The sequence below is a fragment of the Pipistrellus kuhlii genome, unplaced genomic scaffold (genome assembly GCF_014108245.1).
Source record: "Pipistrellus kuhlii isolate mPipKuh1 unplaced genomic scaffold, mPipKuh1.p scaffold_m20_p_2, whole genome shotgun sequence".
In the NCBI taxonomy this organism is placed as follows: domain Eukaryota; kingdom Metazoa; phylum Chordata; class Mammalia; order Chiroptera; family Vespertilionidae; genus Pipistrellus; species Pipistrellus kuhlii.
Window position 1 is genome coordinate 166,220,753 of NW_023425515.1, and position 15,606 is coordinate 166,236,358.

Genomic DNA, 15,606 nt, shown 5'->3' on the forward strand with positions numbered 1-15,606 from the left:
GACATAGACTTGCTGCTTCCTATTTTCACTCCTTTATTTATTATCCTATGTCTCCTCCACTAGACTGTAAGCGCCATGAAGGTCTAGTTGGTGGCTGTAGGTGTTGGATAATTTTACTTATTTATTTTTCTAAGGAACCAGAGGTCTTCCTTGGCTTGTTCACTGTGACTTAACTGAGTGTGAGTGTGAGTGTGAGTGTGTGTGTGTGTGTGTGTGTGTGGCAGGGGAGGGGGGGGACGTTACCTTGGGGGAGGGGCTGGGGAACCTCTCTCTCTCTCTCTCTCCCCTCTCCCCCTGGTACTCAGGAACCCGGCTTTCTGCCACATCTGCAGTGGAAACCCCTCAGCATGAAATAAGGGGTGCACCTACCAGGCTGAGGCCCTGCCTTTCCTGCCGCCTCTGCCCAAACACAAGAGAGTGGCTGAGACCCAGGAGCTTTGCGGAGGTGTGAAGCCCCGAGGTTAGTGGGTACCAGCACCATATTTGGGATTGCAGGCAGAGCCAGCCTGCTCACAGCACCCAAAGCTCCGGGTGGAGCAGCAGCTCCCTTCCCTGCCTCCTCCCATCCCCAGCTTGGGCTACTCTTCGAAAAATATTCAAATTCATTTTCATTGACATTCATTCAAACCAGAAGGCACTGTTTTTTATTTATTTTTTTAATTGCCTCTCTGGGCACCTTCTCATGCCTAAAACAAGGAGCAAACCGGTGCAGAGTGAGCATAGATTTACAAAAAGAAGCGGGAGGGAGGGCCCTTCCTCCAGGCGGAGGCTGACCAGAGCAGGCTGTCAGCTGGGCCGGGCACTCGCAGAGGTTGGTTGCACTGAACCAGGGCTCCTCCCCAGCTGCCTCTCCCTGGAAGTAACGGCCGCACAGCTCCGCACAGCTCCGCACAGCTCTAGTGATTGCCACTTTCAGAGCGGCCCTCGATTGGATTGGATTACAGCAACTTGGTTCAATTACGGGTGTCTCCCAGATCTCCTACCTAAAGCACACCCAGGAGGGTATCTTAGTAAATTATTTCATCCACTGAGCTAATTTTCTTCCTTCTTCTTCTTCTTTGTTTTAAAATATATTGTTATTGATTCCTGAGAGGAAGGGAGGAGGAGAGAAAGATAGAAACATCAGTGATGAGAGAGAATCATTAATTGGCCGCTGCTTCTTGCACACACCCTTCTGCGGATGGAGCTCGCAACCTGGGCTTGGGCCCTTGACCAGAGTGGAACCCAGGATCCTTCAGTCCTCAAGCCAACGCTCTATCCACTGAGCCAAATCTGCTATGGTCTAATTTTCTTTAATGCACCAGCTTAGGCTGGGTTTGAGTATAAGTCAGCTTGCCTCAGGGCCCCTTTAAGAAGCAACAAGATACAGGTACTCTGTGCAGCTGTTGGACATGTGGCTCCTAGTCCCTCGCCAATCATTTCCACCATGCACTGAAATTGCTCTCCCCTTCGTCTGGTGAAGTGCAAATGTTCCTTCTCCCACCTCTCTGATTGCTCCCTTCCTCTTAGGAGCTCCCAGGGTTTCTCCTGCCTTGAGGGCTGCTTCCTTCCAGTCTCCTCTGCAGGCGCCTCTGTCTATTGTGGGCCACAAATGCTATGCCTCGGTCTTAGGTGCTGTCCCTTCTCACTCGACACACCCTTTGAAGCGTATATTCCTGCAGATGTTTCTCAGATCAGTGTCCACAGTTCAGAGCTCTCCTCTGAACTTGTGGCAGACAACTTAAACGCCAACTGATGTCCTACAATGAACTGGATTCTTAATAGGTCAAAACTGGGACCCATTACTTTCTCACTCTTTCCCCAAAACATACATGTCCTAATAATCCCCCATCTCCCCTGTTTCCTAAGCCACACACTTGAGTGTTAAGCTCATCTCTCCCGATATCTCCCTCCCAACAAGTTAGCAAGTTCTGCCCGTTCTGCCTTCTTAATTTATCTCAAATTGTCCACCTTGCCCCATGCTCTGGCCCAGTTGAGGCTACTCTACAAATTTCCTCTCATGATTCAGAGCAGTAGCTTCTGAACTGAACTCTGTTTCTCCCTCCAATATCTCCCACACACTAAGTTGGAATAGTATTTCTAAAACACAAACTAGCCCTAGCTGGTTTGACTCAATGGCTATAGCACTGGCCTATAGGCTGAAGGGCCCCAGGTTCGGTTTCAGTCAAGGGCACATGCCCGGGTTGTGGGCTCAGTCTCCGATTGGGGGCGTGCAGGAGGCAGCTGATCGATGATTCTCTCTTGTCATTTATGTTTCTCTCTTTCCCTTTCTCTTTCTTTTCTAAAATCAATAAAAATCTATTTACAAAAATAAAAATAAAGCACAAATTAAACATGTCTTTCTCCTTAAAAACATCAGAGCCTCTCTGCCTTTAGAAGTAGCGCCGTGAAGCATTGGTGGACTCCTAAGCCAGCAGTGCCTTTTGGGAAAACTCTTTGGCTCAACCAACAAGCGCCTGTGCTCACAGGTGTTGCCTCTGAACAACCAGAAGAGACAGTCCAACATAGTGAGGTCTGAAGCGCATGCTCTGGAGCTGGGTTGCCTGCTGTGCCACTTACTGGTTGTGTGTCCTTTGGGAGTTGGGGACATTTAACACTTTGTGGCTCTTCCTCTTCATTGATAAAATGGGAGTAAGAATAGTACCCAATGTATAAGGTTTCTATGAGCATTAAATGAGTTAGCAAAGTGCCTGATGTGCAGTAAGGGCTCAGTAAGTATAATCTAGTTATCCACTGGAATGCCTGTTCCACAATCACACGGGGTTTCATCTGTTTTGTTTTCTGCCTATCACCTAGGCATAGAGCAAAAAGGTGCTTAAAAATATTTCTTGAATACACAGGCAAAATTCATATAAGACAATTTTAATTTCAGCATACCCATAATAAAAAATCTGGGAAAATGTAAAATGTCCAATAATATGAATATGAATAAGATCATTAACAGCAAAATAAACAAAAAAGGAATGTTGGGAAATTCTCAAACCAAGGATTAAGAAAAAATCCTAAAAGCATTCACAAAGAAAATGGATTCCTTGTCAACTATTTGTCAGCTTCTATTTTCTGAGAGAAAACAATGTGGAATCTGAAAGTCTGACTCAACCAAACTCTCATTCTAGAATGGAGGCAGAAATATACATTCTTTACCACAGACACCCCGTTAACAAATTTCTTAGGGATGTAGAAAAAATTATTCTAAGAGGAAGAAGCTGAATACCCAAAGCAATAATAAACCAAGACATGAGTAACGTGTATTGGTAAGTTCAAATTTCTATTGATTAAAAGATATTTGAAAACATCTAGAAGAAGAATATGGAACTAAGATCCTGTGTGATCTCCTCCAGTTCTTTTTTTCCTTTCTTGGTGATCTTGGAAGCTGTGTGCTTCTCAGGATGTAGCTACAGGAGGTCCCTATATCCATCACTGCTTAGAAAACAACCTCTGGGAGAGGGACCAGATCCTCATCCAAATGGGACATGAATGTACAATAAGCCTCTATTATCCAAAGCCCTGAGACTTCAGGGTTCCCTATAGCAGCATGACCTGCCCATTCTGACAAATATGCTCTCTATCTACAGATGCTGCTGTTGGAGACTTCAGGTGCTGGAGGTGGATGGCAGATATACATGGGACCAGGACAGGGCTGGGAAGGTGGTATGTTAGTAATGAGATTCTTATAGACTCAGAAGATACTCTGGGCCAGTGGTCGGCAAACTCATTAGTCAACAGAGCCAAATATCAACAGTGCCACAATTGAAATTTCTTTTGAGAGCCAAGTTTTTTAAATTTAAACTTCTTCTAATGCCACTTCTTCAAAATAGACTTGCCCAGGCCATGGTATTTTGTGGAAGAGCCACATTCAAGGGGCCAAAGAGCCGCATGTGGTTCTCGAGCCGCAGTTTGCTGATCACTGCTCTAGGTTAAAGGGTTGGTTGTGGCTTCTGTGATTACATCCTTATATTCCCACCTCATTTCCCAATGTAGTGATTTAATGGAAAGAGCACTGAGCTAGGTGCCAGGAATTCTGGTCCTAGTATTATTACTCCAAGGCTGAGTGGCCTTGGGCAAATGTCTACCCCTATCTGGGCATAGTTTCTTTTTTCTTAAAATGGAGATAATATCCCTGTCCTCTGAACTTCTAATGAGACTGGGAGAAAGCTGAGGGGGTGCCTAATGCCACTCCTCGAGGGAAGCTCTAACCTCTCCTTGACCGCTTTCCTGCTCCAGGACCTTCTTCCCTATGTCCCATGCCCTAGGCCTGGATTTGAACTCAGTTATTGCTTGGTGAGCAAGTCAGTATTGGTGTTTCCTTCTTCATGTTCAGTCTCTTTCCTGAGTATACGCAGTGGGCTTTGCCATGGGGAGGAAACAGGGGCTTATTGCAGCTTCTGGCATGGCTAGGCTGGGCTAGAGGTGCTTTTCAAGGCTCCTTTTAGGATGGCCGAGAGTGGTCACTTCCATCGCCTCTATCTTGGGTGATCCCTGATGGTCAGAGGGGCCCCCTTCACTCCAAGAAAAGTCTGCATTTTAATCCATTGCCGATCAGCCTGATGTTTTTCATGAGCACTGGGTTGGATTCTGTCCAGACTGTACCCCTAATGAACTGTTGGATGACCTTGGACAACCTTGGGTCTTTGCTCCTTAATTTATAAGATGGAAAAACCTGTCTTTGAGGAGCTTGAAGGTACTTTCTAAGTCAAAATGCTGTAGAATCTTAGGCTCTCTTTTACTGGAATCTGAGTCATAATGGAATCAAGCAAAGAAAGAATGCAGAACACTGACCCCAACACTCAGACCCTCATTTCTCAACTGAGCCCTATGCAGAAATTCAACCTCCTCTTCACCATACTTCCAGGTGCACCACCCCATCTGTATCTTAGGAATAATCCAGAACAATCCTGCATGACCACTGAGGCTTTCCAGCTCAGAGAATCAATCTCCCATGGGAAGACAGAAGTTTTCCAATGTTCCTATCGAGCCCATGCCCTCTCACTTGGCCTTTGGGCTGGAATTTACAGGGTACCAGGGCTTGGAAGACAATGGTAGTGCAGATCCCACACAATCATAGGCATCTCATTTACAGATGATATTTTAAAAATATTGTAGATACTACTATAATTTATATAAATGCATACATTTAATCAATGTATACACTCATGTAACCACTACCACAATCCAGATTTGGCATATTTCCACCCTCCTCCCAAATTCCCATGTGATCTTTTGCAATAAATACTCACCCCCAATTCTTGAACAATACCGATTGACATTTTTGTCCCTATAGATTGGTCCTGTATTCTAGAATTTCATATAATAGTATTTACCCTTTTTGAAAATAATATGTAATTTCATATAACATTATTTACCCTTTGTGTCTGTTTTTTTTTTTTCTTTCCATTCAGCATTCTGATTTTGCAGTCCATCTATGCTTTTGCATATATTAGTAGTGCATTCTATTTAGTGCCGAGAGGTTTCCCATTGTACTATTGTACCACAAACTGTTCTTGCATTGGGCTTAGTGATAGATATGACAGTTATTAACTTGTTGTCTCTCAAACTCCAAATCTACCTTCCATTACTTGCGAAACATCTCCTTTGCAGTGAGAACAGTATTGATTTTTATCAATAGATGGCGCTGGAGTGACACTGCTACAGAAGAAAGAAACTGCTGGTCCAGTCTGCTTCTGCTAGGCTTTTCTTCCGACCTCATTGCTGCCAGAGGCACGTGCATGGGGACATCCATTAGCATTGGCTCCGCGGTGCGTCCAGAAGACGCGAAGCCCCAGCCTGGCCCAGTGCCCGCCTCACTCCCTCGTGGATCTGCACACTTCAGGCTTGCATTCTGTAAATAATGGTGAGCAGGCTACTGACACCCCTGAGCACTAACCTGCCAATTTGCCAGCCTGCCATCCTTGGCCCACCAGCTGCCCCGAGAGATGTTTCCTGCTGACCCGGAGCCTGGACTAGGACCTGGCCTGGGCTCCTAACGCACTTCACATCACATTACATGTTTTCCACCAAGATTTGATTCCCAGCTTAAAGAAGAGGGGCCCCTTTCATTTTGTTCCTTCCTTGATCATTCTCCAGTCCGCTTTACAACTTCATAGTTATGCCCCTGCTAGTGTTATTTTTTAAGCATTAAAGTTTCCTTGGTTAAATTACTGTGTGGTTTCTATATTCTGATTGACACGTTAGACATTTGTAATGCTTCCAATTGAGGCAATTTATGAGTAAAGCTATCATAAATATTTTTGTCTTTGAGTGGATATATGTTTTAATTTTTCCTGATAAAGGAGTGAAATTGCTGGGTCATGTGGTAAGTGTATAAGAAATTTATGAGAAATTGACCAAGTATTATAGTTGTAGCATTTTATATTTCCATTAAAATGCATAAAAAATCCACCAGCATTTGATATTACCAGTCTTTAATTTTAGGCATTCTATGGTTATGTAGTTCCCTCATGAACTTGGGGGATGAGCATCTTTTCATGTGCTTATTGGCAATTATGTATCTCTTTTTATGATATATCTATTCAAACTTTTTACTTGGATTACTTAATTAAATTGTCATCTTATTATGAGTCATAATGTGTGGGGGTTTTTTCAAAAGAAATTTTAATTTGGATGAAATCCAATTTCTCTTTTTATTTTAGGATTAGTACTTTTTATTGAGGTTTAATTGTCATACAACATTACATTAGTTTTAGGTGTTCAATATGATTCCATATTTATATACACTGCTCACTGATCACCACAATAAATCTAGTTACTATCCATCGCCATACACAGTTACAAAAATTATTTTTTTTCTTGTGATATGGGTTTTTAAGATTTACTCTTTAGCCACTTTCAAATATACAATATAGCATTATTAATCAGAGTCACACTATGATTTTTAGTTTTATAACTGTAATTTTTTACACCCTTCACCCATTTTGCCATCCCAAAACCCCGACTTCCCATCTCAATCCCTCTGGCAACCATCAATATGTTCTCTGTATCGATGGTCTTGGTTTTTGTCTCTTGTTTGTATTGGTTTTTTTTTTTAGATCTCACATATAAGTAAGATCATATGGTATTTGTCTGACTTAATTCACTTAATGTGCTCAAGGTCCATCTATATTATCACAAATGGCAAGATCCCATTTTTTTAAATGTCTGAGTAGTATTGCTCTGTATATACTATACTATATAACATCTTCTTTATCCACTCATTCACCGATGGACACTTATCTTGGCTTCTGGAAATAATGCTGCAATGAACATAGGGGTGGAGTGCATATATCTTTTCAAATTAGTGTTTTTGTTTTCTTCAGATAATTACCCAGAAGCGAAACTGCTGAATCATACAACAATTTTATTTTTTGAGGAACCTCCATCCTGTTTTCCACAATGGGTGCACCAACTTACATTCCCCCACAGGGCACAGGGTGTGCATACAACTGGACCAGGTAACATCAGATTTAATGACAAACTGTATCTCCATATCCCTGTCCTCATTCAGCATTATTCAGTTTTCCAATTTGTGCCAGTCTAGTATAGGCATAAAGTGATAGGTCATTGTTTTAATTTGCATTTCTCTGGTTATACTGATTCTGAAGCTATTTTCATAAGCTTATTAGCTTTTGAAGTTTGCTTATTCATTTCCTTTGCCCATTTTCCCATTGAAGTTGTTTGTTTTTTGTTGACTAGAGGTCCAGTGTATGAAATTCATGCATGGGTAGGGTCCCTAAGCCTGGCTGGCGATCAGGGCCAATTGGGGCCTTCCTTCCCCCAGCTGCTGACTGGGGCCTTTCTTTGCTCTGCGCCGACCCCTGGTGGTCAGTGCACATCATAGTGAATGGTTGAACTCCCGATCAGTGGAACTCAGAGGGGACAATTCGCATATTAGTCTTTTCTTATATAGGATTTGCAGTTCTTCCTTGTATCTTGTAGCTATTAATCCTGTGTCGATTTTTGGCATCATAAATTACTATCTATAATCTGTTTAAGTTTTGTCCATGACACTATTCATTAAGTATAAATCCCTACTTTTAATGTAATCACATTATATAATTTTTAGTGTATGGTTTCAAAAATGAAAAAATGTTTCTTACCCTTAGTTCACAAAAATATTTTTCTTAAATTTTATTAATTTTACATTTTACCTTTCCTTTTTGAGTCTACTAAACCATCTAGGATTTCTCTTTGTATCTTGGTTTAAGTAGGTATTTCTTTGGCCAGATAGTGAACCAGTTTTCCTAATACCGGTACATATTTTAAACAGTTCATTTTTCCCATTGTTTTTGAGATGCCCCCTCCCCCCCACTTGTGATGAAGCAGGAGTGCTCCTGGGATCAAGGGTTGATATAGTTCACAGCAATGGAGGCCAACTGCTGTTTCCTGCTTACATCAACTGTGGCTGAACTAAGCGAGGCTGCCCCAGCCACGTGCTGGAGCAGAGCTGCTAGACACAAGACTTCAGAAAGAAACGAACAGTGGGTGGTAGGCAGAGCCCTTAGCTCCATCTTACCTTCCCCTCTATTTGGCTCTGGGCATCCCTTGTGAAGTCTGTGGGGACTGAAGGCTTTGTGGGCCTATAAACAGGGACCCTGGAGGCAGAGCTTGGAAGCTGCCTGCCCCAGTCAAATTCTATGGCCCAAGGACATCGCTGAGGTAACAGGGGTCCCAATGGGAGTGAGAAGCCCAGGCCGTACTTTCAAGGCCTTTTTCCTGAGATGGTCTGCTCTCTCCTGCCTCTTAGCCAAGGCGCCCCCCTCCTTGTTTTAGTCACCTGGAACCCTGTGTTCTCCTAGCATTAAGAACCATCTTCAAAAAGCAACACACGAAACCAGTTTTAAACCAACTTTAATCATTTTTTTTGCTGCCCAAATACTGTACATGCAGAAGCCATGTGAAGAATTTTCTCAAGGGAATTGGCAAGAACGTTGTATGAACGGCTGGCAAGTCCTTCCCAGCTGTCCACCTGCCACCCAGGAGCCACAACCAGGTTGGAAAGATGCTGCACATAGAAAATGTATAGAGCACAGATATAAAAGGCTAATTTGCTTCTTATCTAAACAGTGTGCTTGTCAGTCCCTATCAGCTATCTCTTTCTTTGAAGGATGCGTTTGGATATTCTAAAAATAATAATAATAAAATTAAAAAAAGGTTCCTTTCTTCTGTGAATGTACTCTCTAAAGGAGCAGATAGAACAATCAGGCCAACTTTTCCTACCGAAGCAGCCACTCAGCCTGCGGAGATGTCACCCAGTAAAAGACATTCTGGAGAGAGGAGTGGTTTTAAGAAGCAAAATACTTGGACAGGAAGTCCCCTCTCTCCTCCCATCAGAGAGCATTTCCTTTAAAATTCTCCCATGTCCAAATCTCCCACCGACGTCCTTCTAGAAGCAGCTATGAGGACCAGTTGCTGGTGGGGATACTAACCTACACAGGGTGCAGCTGAGGTTGTAACATCACATCAGCACCTTGAAAATTGTCCGTTGTAGGACACCTCTTAATTGTTTTTCATCATCACACACGAATAAGAGAGAATGGACCACAAAGAGGGGGGAGCAGTCTGTTAGGGTTCCCAGAGTTCTAGTCTGAAGCAGCATCTGGGCGTGGACAGATGAGGACCTGCACCCGGCTTGGGCACCCAGGGCTGGAAGAAACCAGTCCGTGGAACCGTGTGCACCAGGCTCAGCCCTCATCGGCTCCAGATCAGACCTTCAACACCTGGAGGGAACCGTGCAGCAGCTAGCAAATGCTCTGATTTTGCAGATGAAAAGCTGAGGCCCAGAAAAGTGAGGAGTCTTGCGCATGGTTGCTGTTTCTGGCAAACTTTCTATGACAGCCTTTGATGCTCTATAGCCAGCTGTTCGGGCCATGGACCAAGGGGGTAAATCCTCATTTGCTAGCCATGCTCTCTGGAACCCGGTCCCACAGGTCCTTCCTGCTATTGGGGTGAACTCCTTGGTAGGCCCATGGCCCCGGTCCTTCCTGGCCAAGCCTCCAGCCGGAGTGCTGGAAGGTTTTGCCAAAGCACTTATGCTTCTCGTGAGCAGCCTAGGCCCCTAAGAGAATGCACTGTCTCTCTCTGCTGTGGTTTCCCTCACAGGCACAGCCGTGCTGGGCCCACAAAAGCCCAAGCTAGGGGTGGGGGGATGGTGGGGGAGTTGCTTTGCTACATGGAAAGATTAAGCCCTTTTGTCAGAGAACAAGGTCCCACCATCAGGCAGACCAACGCGGAGTTGGTGCCCAAGGAGGCCAAGTTGCTCTCTTTGGCATCACTGACATTGCTCTGAGATGCTCAGGCACTCTTTCAAAATAACCCTTTCCCAGCCAGACCAGGTCAATGTGGCCCCGATCAGGGGCAGGGCTCCCCAGCCCTTCAACCATGATTGTTTTGTTTTGCCCCAATCTCTTCTGACCTGAGTGAAAGCAGACTTGAGAAGACCGGGGACAATGAGTCTGCATTCCCATCTCCTCCCTGATCATCCAGTGAAAGATAACTCAGTACAGGAAGCAGCATTTCAAAGAGCCTCTTTACTGTGGGGATACTGGAGAAGAGAATGCAGAGGAGGGGATGAGAGAGGGAGGGGTCAGCAGGGCAGCGGGCCTCCTCTTATCCATCGCCTTGCAAGCCACTGCAGGACCATCCCTTGGCCCTGAATGACATGCCATCTCTCTCCCCCCAGGTGGAGGACAACTCAGTACAATGTCAAGCAAAGGCAGCAATTTCTTGCAGAGTTTGCACAGTGCAGGGAGCAATCAGAGAAACAGAACAGCAGACTCGCTGAAGCCGTGCTGCTTTCTGGGCCAAGGGAGATGGGGGGTCAGAGGTATTAGGAGCTCTGGAGCCCCAGGGGAGGAGCACAGGTCTCCCGGGCAGCAAGGTGAAGAGCAAGAACCCTGGCTGGGTGTCAGGGCTCCTCGCAACGCAGTCTCAGATTGTGCTACATTTCATTTCCAAGGAAGTACTCTTGGAGGGTTCTATTGTCTTTAAAGGGTGCTTCTGCCCTCCTCGAGGCTGGCAGTAAAGAAGAGCTGGGGCAGGCTCGCCCTGGTGGGTGCCATGCAACAGGCAGTGATCCCACAAGGGATGGGCGGCTCAGGCGCCCTCTCTCTGGAGCTCCTAGGTTCTGCCTCGGCCAGTCCTGGCAGCGCCCGGGCCGTGTGCCTTTCCCGGGAGAGCTGGTGGTGGGCCTGCCTGGACGGCAATCATTCTGGAGACAGTTCTTTCCCGCAGGGTCACACCCGCCCTGGTCCAACCAAGACGTGGCTCATCAGTGGAGCCTCATTCATCCCCAAGGCCCATCACAGACTTCCCTGCAGGGAAGCCATCTTTGAAGGGAGCGGGAGGGATTCAACAGAGCAGAAATGTGAAGTCAGCGCTCTGAGTCATTCTCACGGTTCCTGCCGGCAGCCCGCATCGCCCGCAGGGCCTTTGTCTTCCAGAGCCTGCCTGAGCAGAGGAGATGGAGTGACAGAGCCCCCGTCTGAGATCAGCTCCGGGCTTCACCTGGGCTGCGGGGAGGGAGGGTTAGGGGCCAGGATACAGTCCCTAGCCGTGAGCTGGTCCCAGGTTGGAGAGAACTCGGGGGAGGCGGGGGGGGGGTGTTTCTTGTTCCTTCCTCCCCCACCATCTCCTCTGAAAGAACAGACGCTCCCGCCTTGAGCTCCCTCCTCCCCTGCGACGGGCTGGTTCCAGAGCTGCTTCTCAGGCCCCTGCACCCTGGGTGCTGAGAAACAGACCCCGACCTCCAGCCGGTCTCCAACACACACACATATCAGCCTCACATGACTTCACCCTCCTGGGGGCAGATCTAGGTGGAATCAGTCACTTATTTGGTACAAAGGGTTAAAAAGAATCATTCCCAAGGTCAACACGGGGCGGGGTCACTGCCCATTAGAGATGGAACTGAGGAGCGGGCCTACCCTGGCGGCTTTGGCAGCTGGGGTTGCAGGCAGCTCTATCCACACGCCAGGTGCCCCGTCTGGCTGGCACTTCCCCTGTGCTAACCCACCCGGCCTCCAGCTACCCAGCGGTAGCCTAACTGCTGGCAGCTCCCACCTTCTCAGAATCACGCCTTTCTGGGCCCTTTGAGGAATGAGGATGACGTCCCCCTTCCCTGGGGGTGGCTGCATGGTCTGAGGATCGCCATTCGGTGCTACATCGGCAGGCGTCTACACGTTCACCATAAGCCCACCACCCTCGTGTGTTTTCACACCATCCTGGGGGCAAGCTCTCTGAGGTGAGCACATCACAGACAGGACACCTCCCTGAGCGCGGGTCCTCACTCTCCCAGTCTCGGACCAGAGTGCAGAGCCCCTGGCTTCACTGTAGAACCGTGCGACGTGCAGGCGTTACCCAGCCCTGACAACGGGAGAGGATTTCTGCAGAGAGAGAGGGTGGGGCCCAGCTGGCCCGCCCTCTCTTCCACGCACACAGTGGTCTCGTGCTGATACAGAATGCAGGCTCAGGCCCAGGCGCTCATAGCGTCGGTTTCTTTACTGCCCGTATTACCTCCTCTTTGTCTGTGGGCAGGACTGACGGGGTCCTGGTTTCCTCCCCTTGTGTTTTGGGAGAAAAGGCGGATCCTGCCCAAAAGGGACGCCCCTTGGTGGAGATGGCAGTATCCCCAGAGAGCTTCCCTCCACCTCCCTCAGATCCCACCTCCTTTGGTTACAGATGGAGACCAAGCACTCAGGCTCTGAGCCTGCACTGCCTCCGGCACATGGAGTCACTGCAGCATTGGGGATGATGTCTGGGGAAGAGAGAGCTTGCCTCATTCCGTGACACCCTCCCCCACACTCTTTCCTTCCCAAACACGGATCCAAGGGCTGCTATATCCAGCTCCTGCGCAACCTCTCACCTTTCACCCTTGACCTAAGCCAGACTTCAGTCCCGGCACTGGTCCCACCCACAGAACCCAGCCTACAGACCAAGTCAGAGCGTGAACAGCTTTGCGAAGCTCCAGCCAGATGGGTGGGATGAAAGCAGAGCGGGTAGGCGCCAGGAGCAGGCCAGGTCACTCTCCAGCGGGCAGCAGGCGTGGGCAGCGGGCAGCAGGAGAGCTCAGGGAGGCAGGAGGCCGAGCATGAGTATTGCTTGTACAGAGCTGGTGGCTGTGGCAGACCAGAGTCCAGAGCCAGGCTGTCTGTGGGGCCAGGAGGCTGGAGCCCACATGAGCTGAGCTCCCACATGGTCCCTGGTCTAGAAATGAGCAGGACAAAGCCCCAGATGAACTTCAGGCAGCTAATCCCCAGGCAGGATTCTCAGAGCAAGTCCGTCCTGCCCTCCGTAACCCAGCAATCAGCCCCACCCTCGGCACCTCCTCACAGGCCAGGCCCTACCAGGATGAGCCCAGTGGGGTCAGGGCCACCTTCTGAGCCTGGGGAGGACACGGGTGCCTCCAGGGACTGTCTGCTCTGGCAGAGTACATGCCCTCTGAGGCAGCCTCCTGGATGGCCACACCTCCCGCCCACACCTGCTGGGTCCCCTGGAGAGCTCCTTTGGCATGTCAGAGGTGCGGGGCTTGGAGGGAGACAGAAAGTGAGGAGCAGTGCTAAGGGAGGTACTGGAACTTCCCCCTAAGGTGTCTGGCCAGCAGCCCTGCAAACTAAGACCTCCAATGTTTTGCTTGTCGGAAGGAGGTGGCTCCAGCCTGAGGGAGGAAGCAATCTCCAAGGCCTCAGCTCCCCAGGCATCTTTGCTTCCCAGGCCCTGGCCAGGGCCCTAGCCGGGCATGCTCCATGCTGCAGATGCATTCAGTGGGCAAAGCTGCCGGCGGAGGGGTGTCAGGGCTCCCAGAGGGGCCTCGTGTGGCCAGCTGCAGTGGATGCTACATTCCTCAGAAAAGGTAGCAGTGCTGGGAGAGGCAGAGGTGGGACAAAGAACGAGACAGAACACTCAGCAGGGATCACCAAGAAGAGGAACAGGCAGGGACACTCGGGCTCTGCCCCGGGCACAGGAGCAGGCAGGATGGACCAATGGCCACCCCCAATTCCATGCCCGGACCGAGGGGGTGTTGTGTCCACACACAACACTCATTTGGGTCTCTTTTCAACACGACACAGAAGGACATGGAGTTCAGCCCACGTAGTCACCAAGACTGACTATACCCAGACACATGAACAGATGTAACATGGTCACACACAGACAGAAACACACACACACACACACACACACACACACACACACACTACACTCTCCACCGCCAGCTGGGACGAGCCCAGTAGCCAACAGGCATGCAGCAGGGCGAGGGGCCAGAACGACGTGAAGACTATGTACAGGGGAGGAGGGGGCCAGCAGGCGCCCCTTCCCACACCACAGCCAGCCTCCTCCGGGGGTCCTCAGGGGCACGAGGGGCTGGTGGCACTCTCCAGGGAGGACTGGGACAGGCGCCGGGTGAGGGAGCCGAGGGTCGAGTCTGCCACGGAGGAGGTGGGGAAGAGTTTGTACCAGCCGGTGACGGCGGCACTCAGGTCCAGCTCGTCCAGCATGATCTGGGCCATGCCCATGAAGCACTTGTGGTCCATGCGGCCGTAGTCTCCCCAGACGATCACCTGCCGGTGGGAGAAGAGAGAGGAGCTGAGCCACCTCCCAGCTCGAGGCCTGCCCAGGAGCCTACGGGTTCCGCCAGGGCACACATGGGTGGGACCCAGAGAGCGGAAACCTGGGCTGACTTCAAACAACTTGCCGCACACTGAACGCCTGTGGACTTTAAATACAGTGTCTCCGTTGTTGCAGCCATCCAGGTAGCTGCATGTTATAAACGAATCCACAGATGCCCAGTCACTGGTGGCAGAGCCGGGCATGGATCCTGGGTCCGACTTCTGGAGCTCCCAGGGTCCCAGAGGGCAGCCCTCTCCGGGAAGGAGCAGGTGGAGACTCCAGGTCCCGCTCTGCTGCAGCTCATGGCGGGGCCCCAGCAAGCCCCTTGCCCTCCCTGGACCTCAGCGTTCCCATCCACCCAGAAAACCGGGAGAGGGGAATAGATTAGATTAGCTCAGCCAGTTTCGAACTTGTGTTTTTATTGGTAAATTCTTTTTTCAAAGGACAATTCAAATATATATATTTAAAAATGGACAAGCAAGACCAAACTTTCCCCCACAGAACCCCGGGGCTCATCGGTTCTGACTGTTTGCAGCTCCACGTGCCTTTGCTGTGGAACCACCTCAGCCCAGAGGAACAGGGTGGATGAGAAGTCACAGCTCAGACAGCCCCTGGCTCAGGCCTCTCCTCTGTCACCCGTGGCCTCAGGCATGGCCGACAGCCCACCGCCACCGCCGCTGTTCAGAGTTAGCGAGTAGCTTTCTGTGTGACAGGCGCTGTGTGGGGCCCTCTAAGGCCTCTCTCATTTGACCTTCACCACGTACCACAGCTGGTAAGTGATCGAGCTAGAACTTGAATCCAGAGGCAGACCATTACTACGCTCTATCCCCGGTAACCTCGTGGGCGCCTCAGGCACTTCGTCTATGAAACAGGCATGATAATCCCTCCCTCCCAGGACCATGGTGAAGCGTTTGTCACTCTCAAGGAGTGAGAGTCATCTTGACCTGGGCTCGACTCGGCTCAGCAAGGCCCCAGCTGGCACCTCACGCCAGCCACTACCTCTTTCTTCCC

General features: G+C 49.1%; 1 protein-coding gene and 1 long non-coding RNA gene across 5 annotated transcripts in view; both read right to left on the reverse strand.

Moving 5' to 3' along the window:
- Positions 1-8,827: 8,827 nt before the first annotated feature.
- The window catches only part of RIMS3 (regulating synaptic membrane exocytosis 3), a 38,373-nt gene continuing 31,594 nt past the window's right edge, over positions 8,828-15,606 (reverse strand). For all 4 annotated transcript variants that reach the window (XM_036446090.2, XM_045584655.1, XM_045584656.1 and 1 more), the window contains one exon: positions 8,828-14,546. In XM_036446090.2, the coding sequence (XP_036301983.1) occupies positions 14,334-14,546 (213 nt within the window). In that variant the 3' untranslated portion in view covers positions 8,828-14,333. The remainder of the gene's footprint in view (positions 14,547-15,606) is intronic.
- Positions 8,828-15,606, reverse strand: part of LOC123652723 — a 28,908-nt gene continuing 22,129 nt past the window's right edge. Inside the window, exon 2 of the long non-coding RNA XR_006742199.1 lies at positions 8,828-14,182. This is a non-coding gene — a long non-coding RNA (uncharacterized LOC123652723). The remainder of the gene's footprint in view (positions 14,183-15,606) is intronic.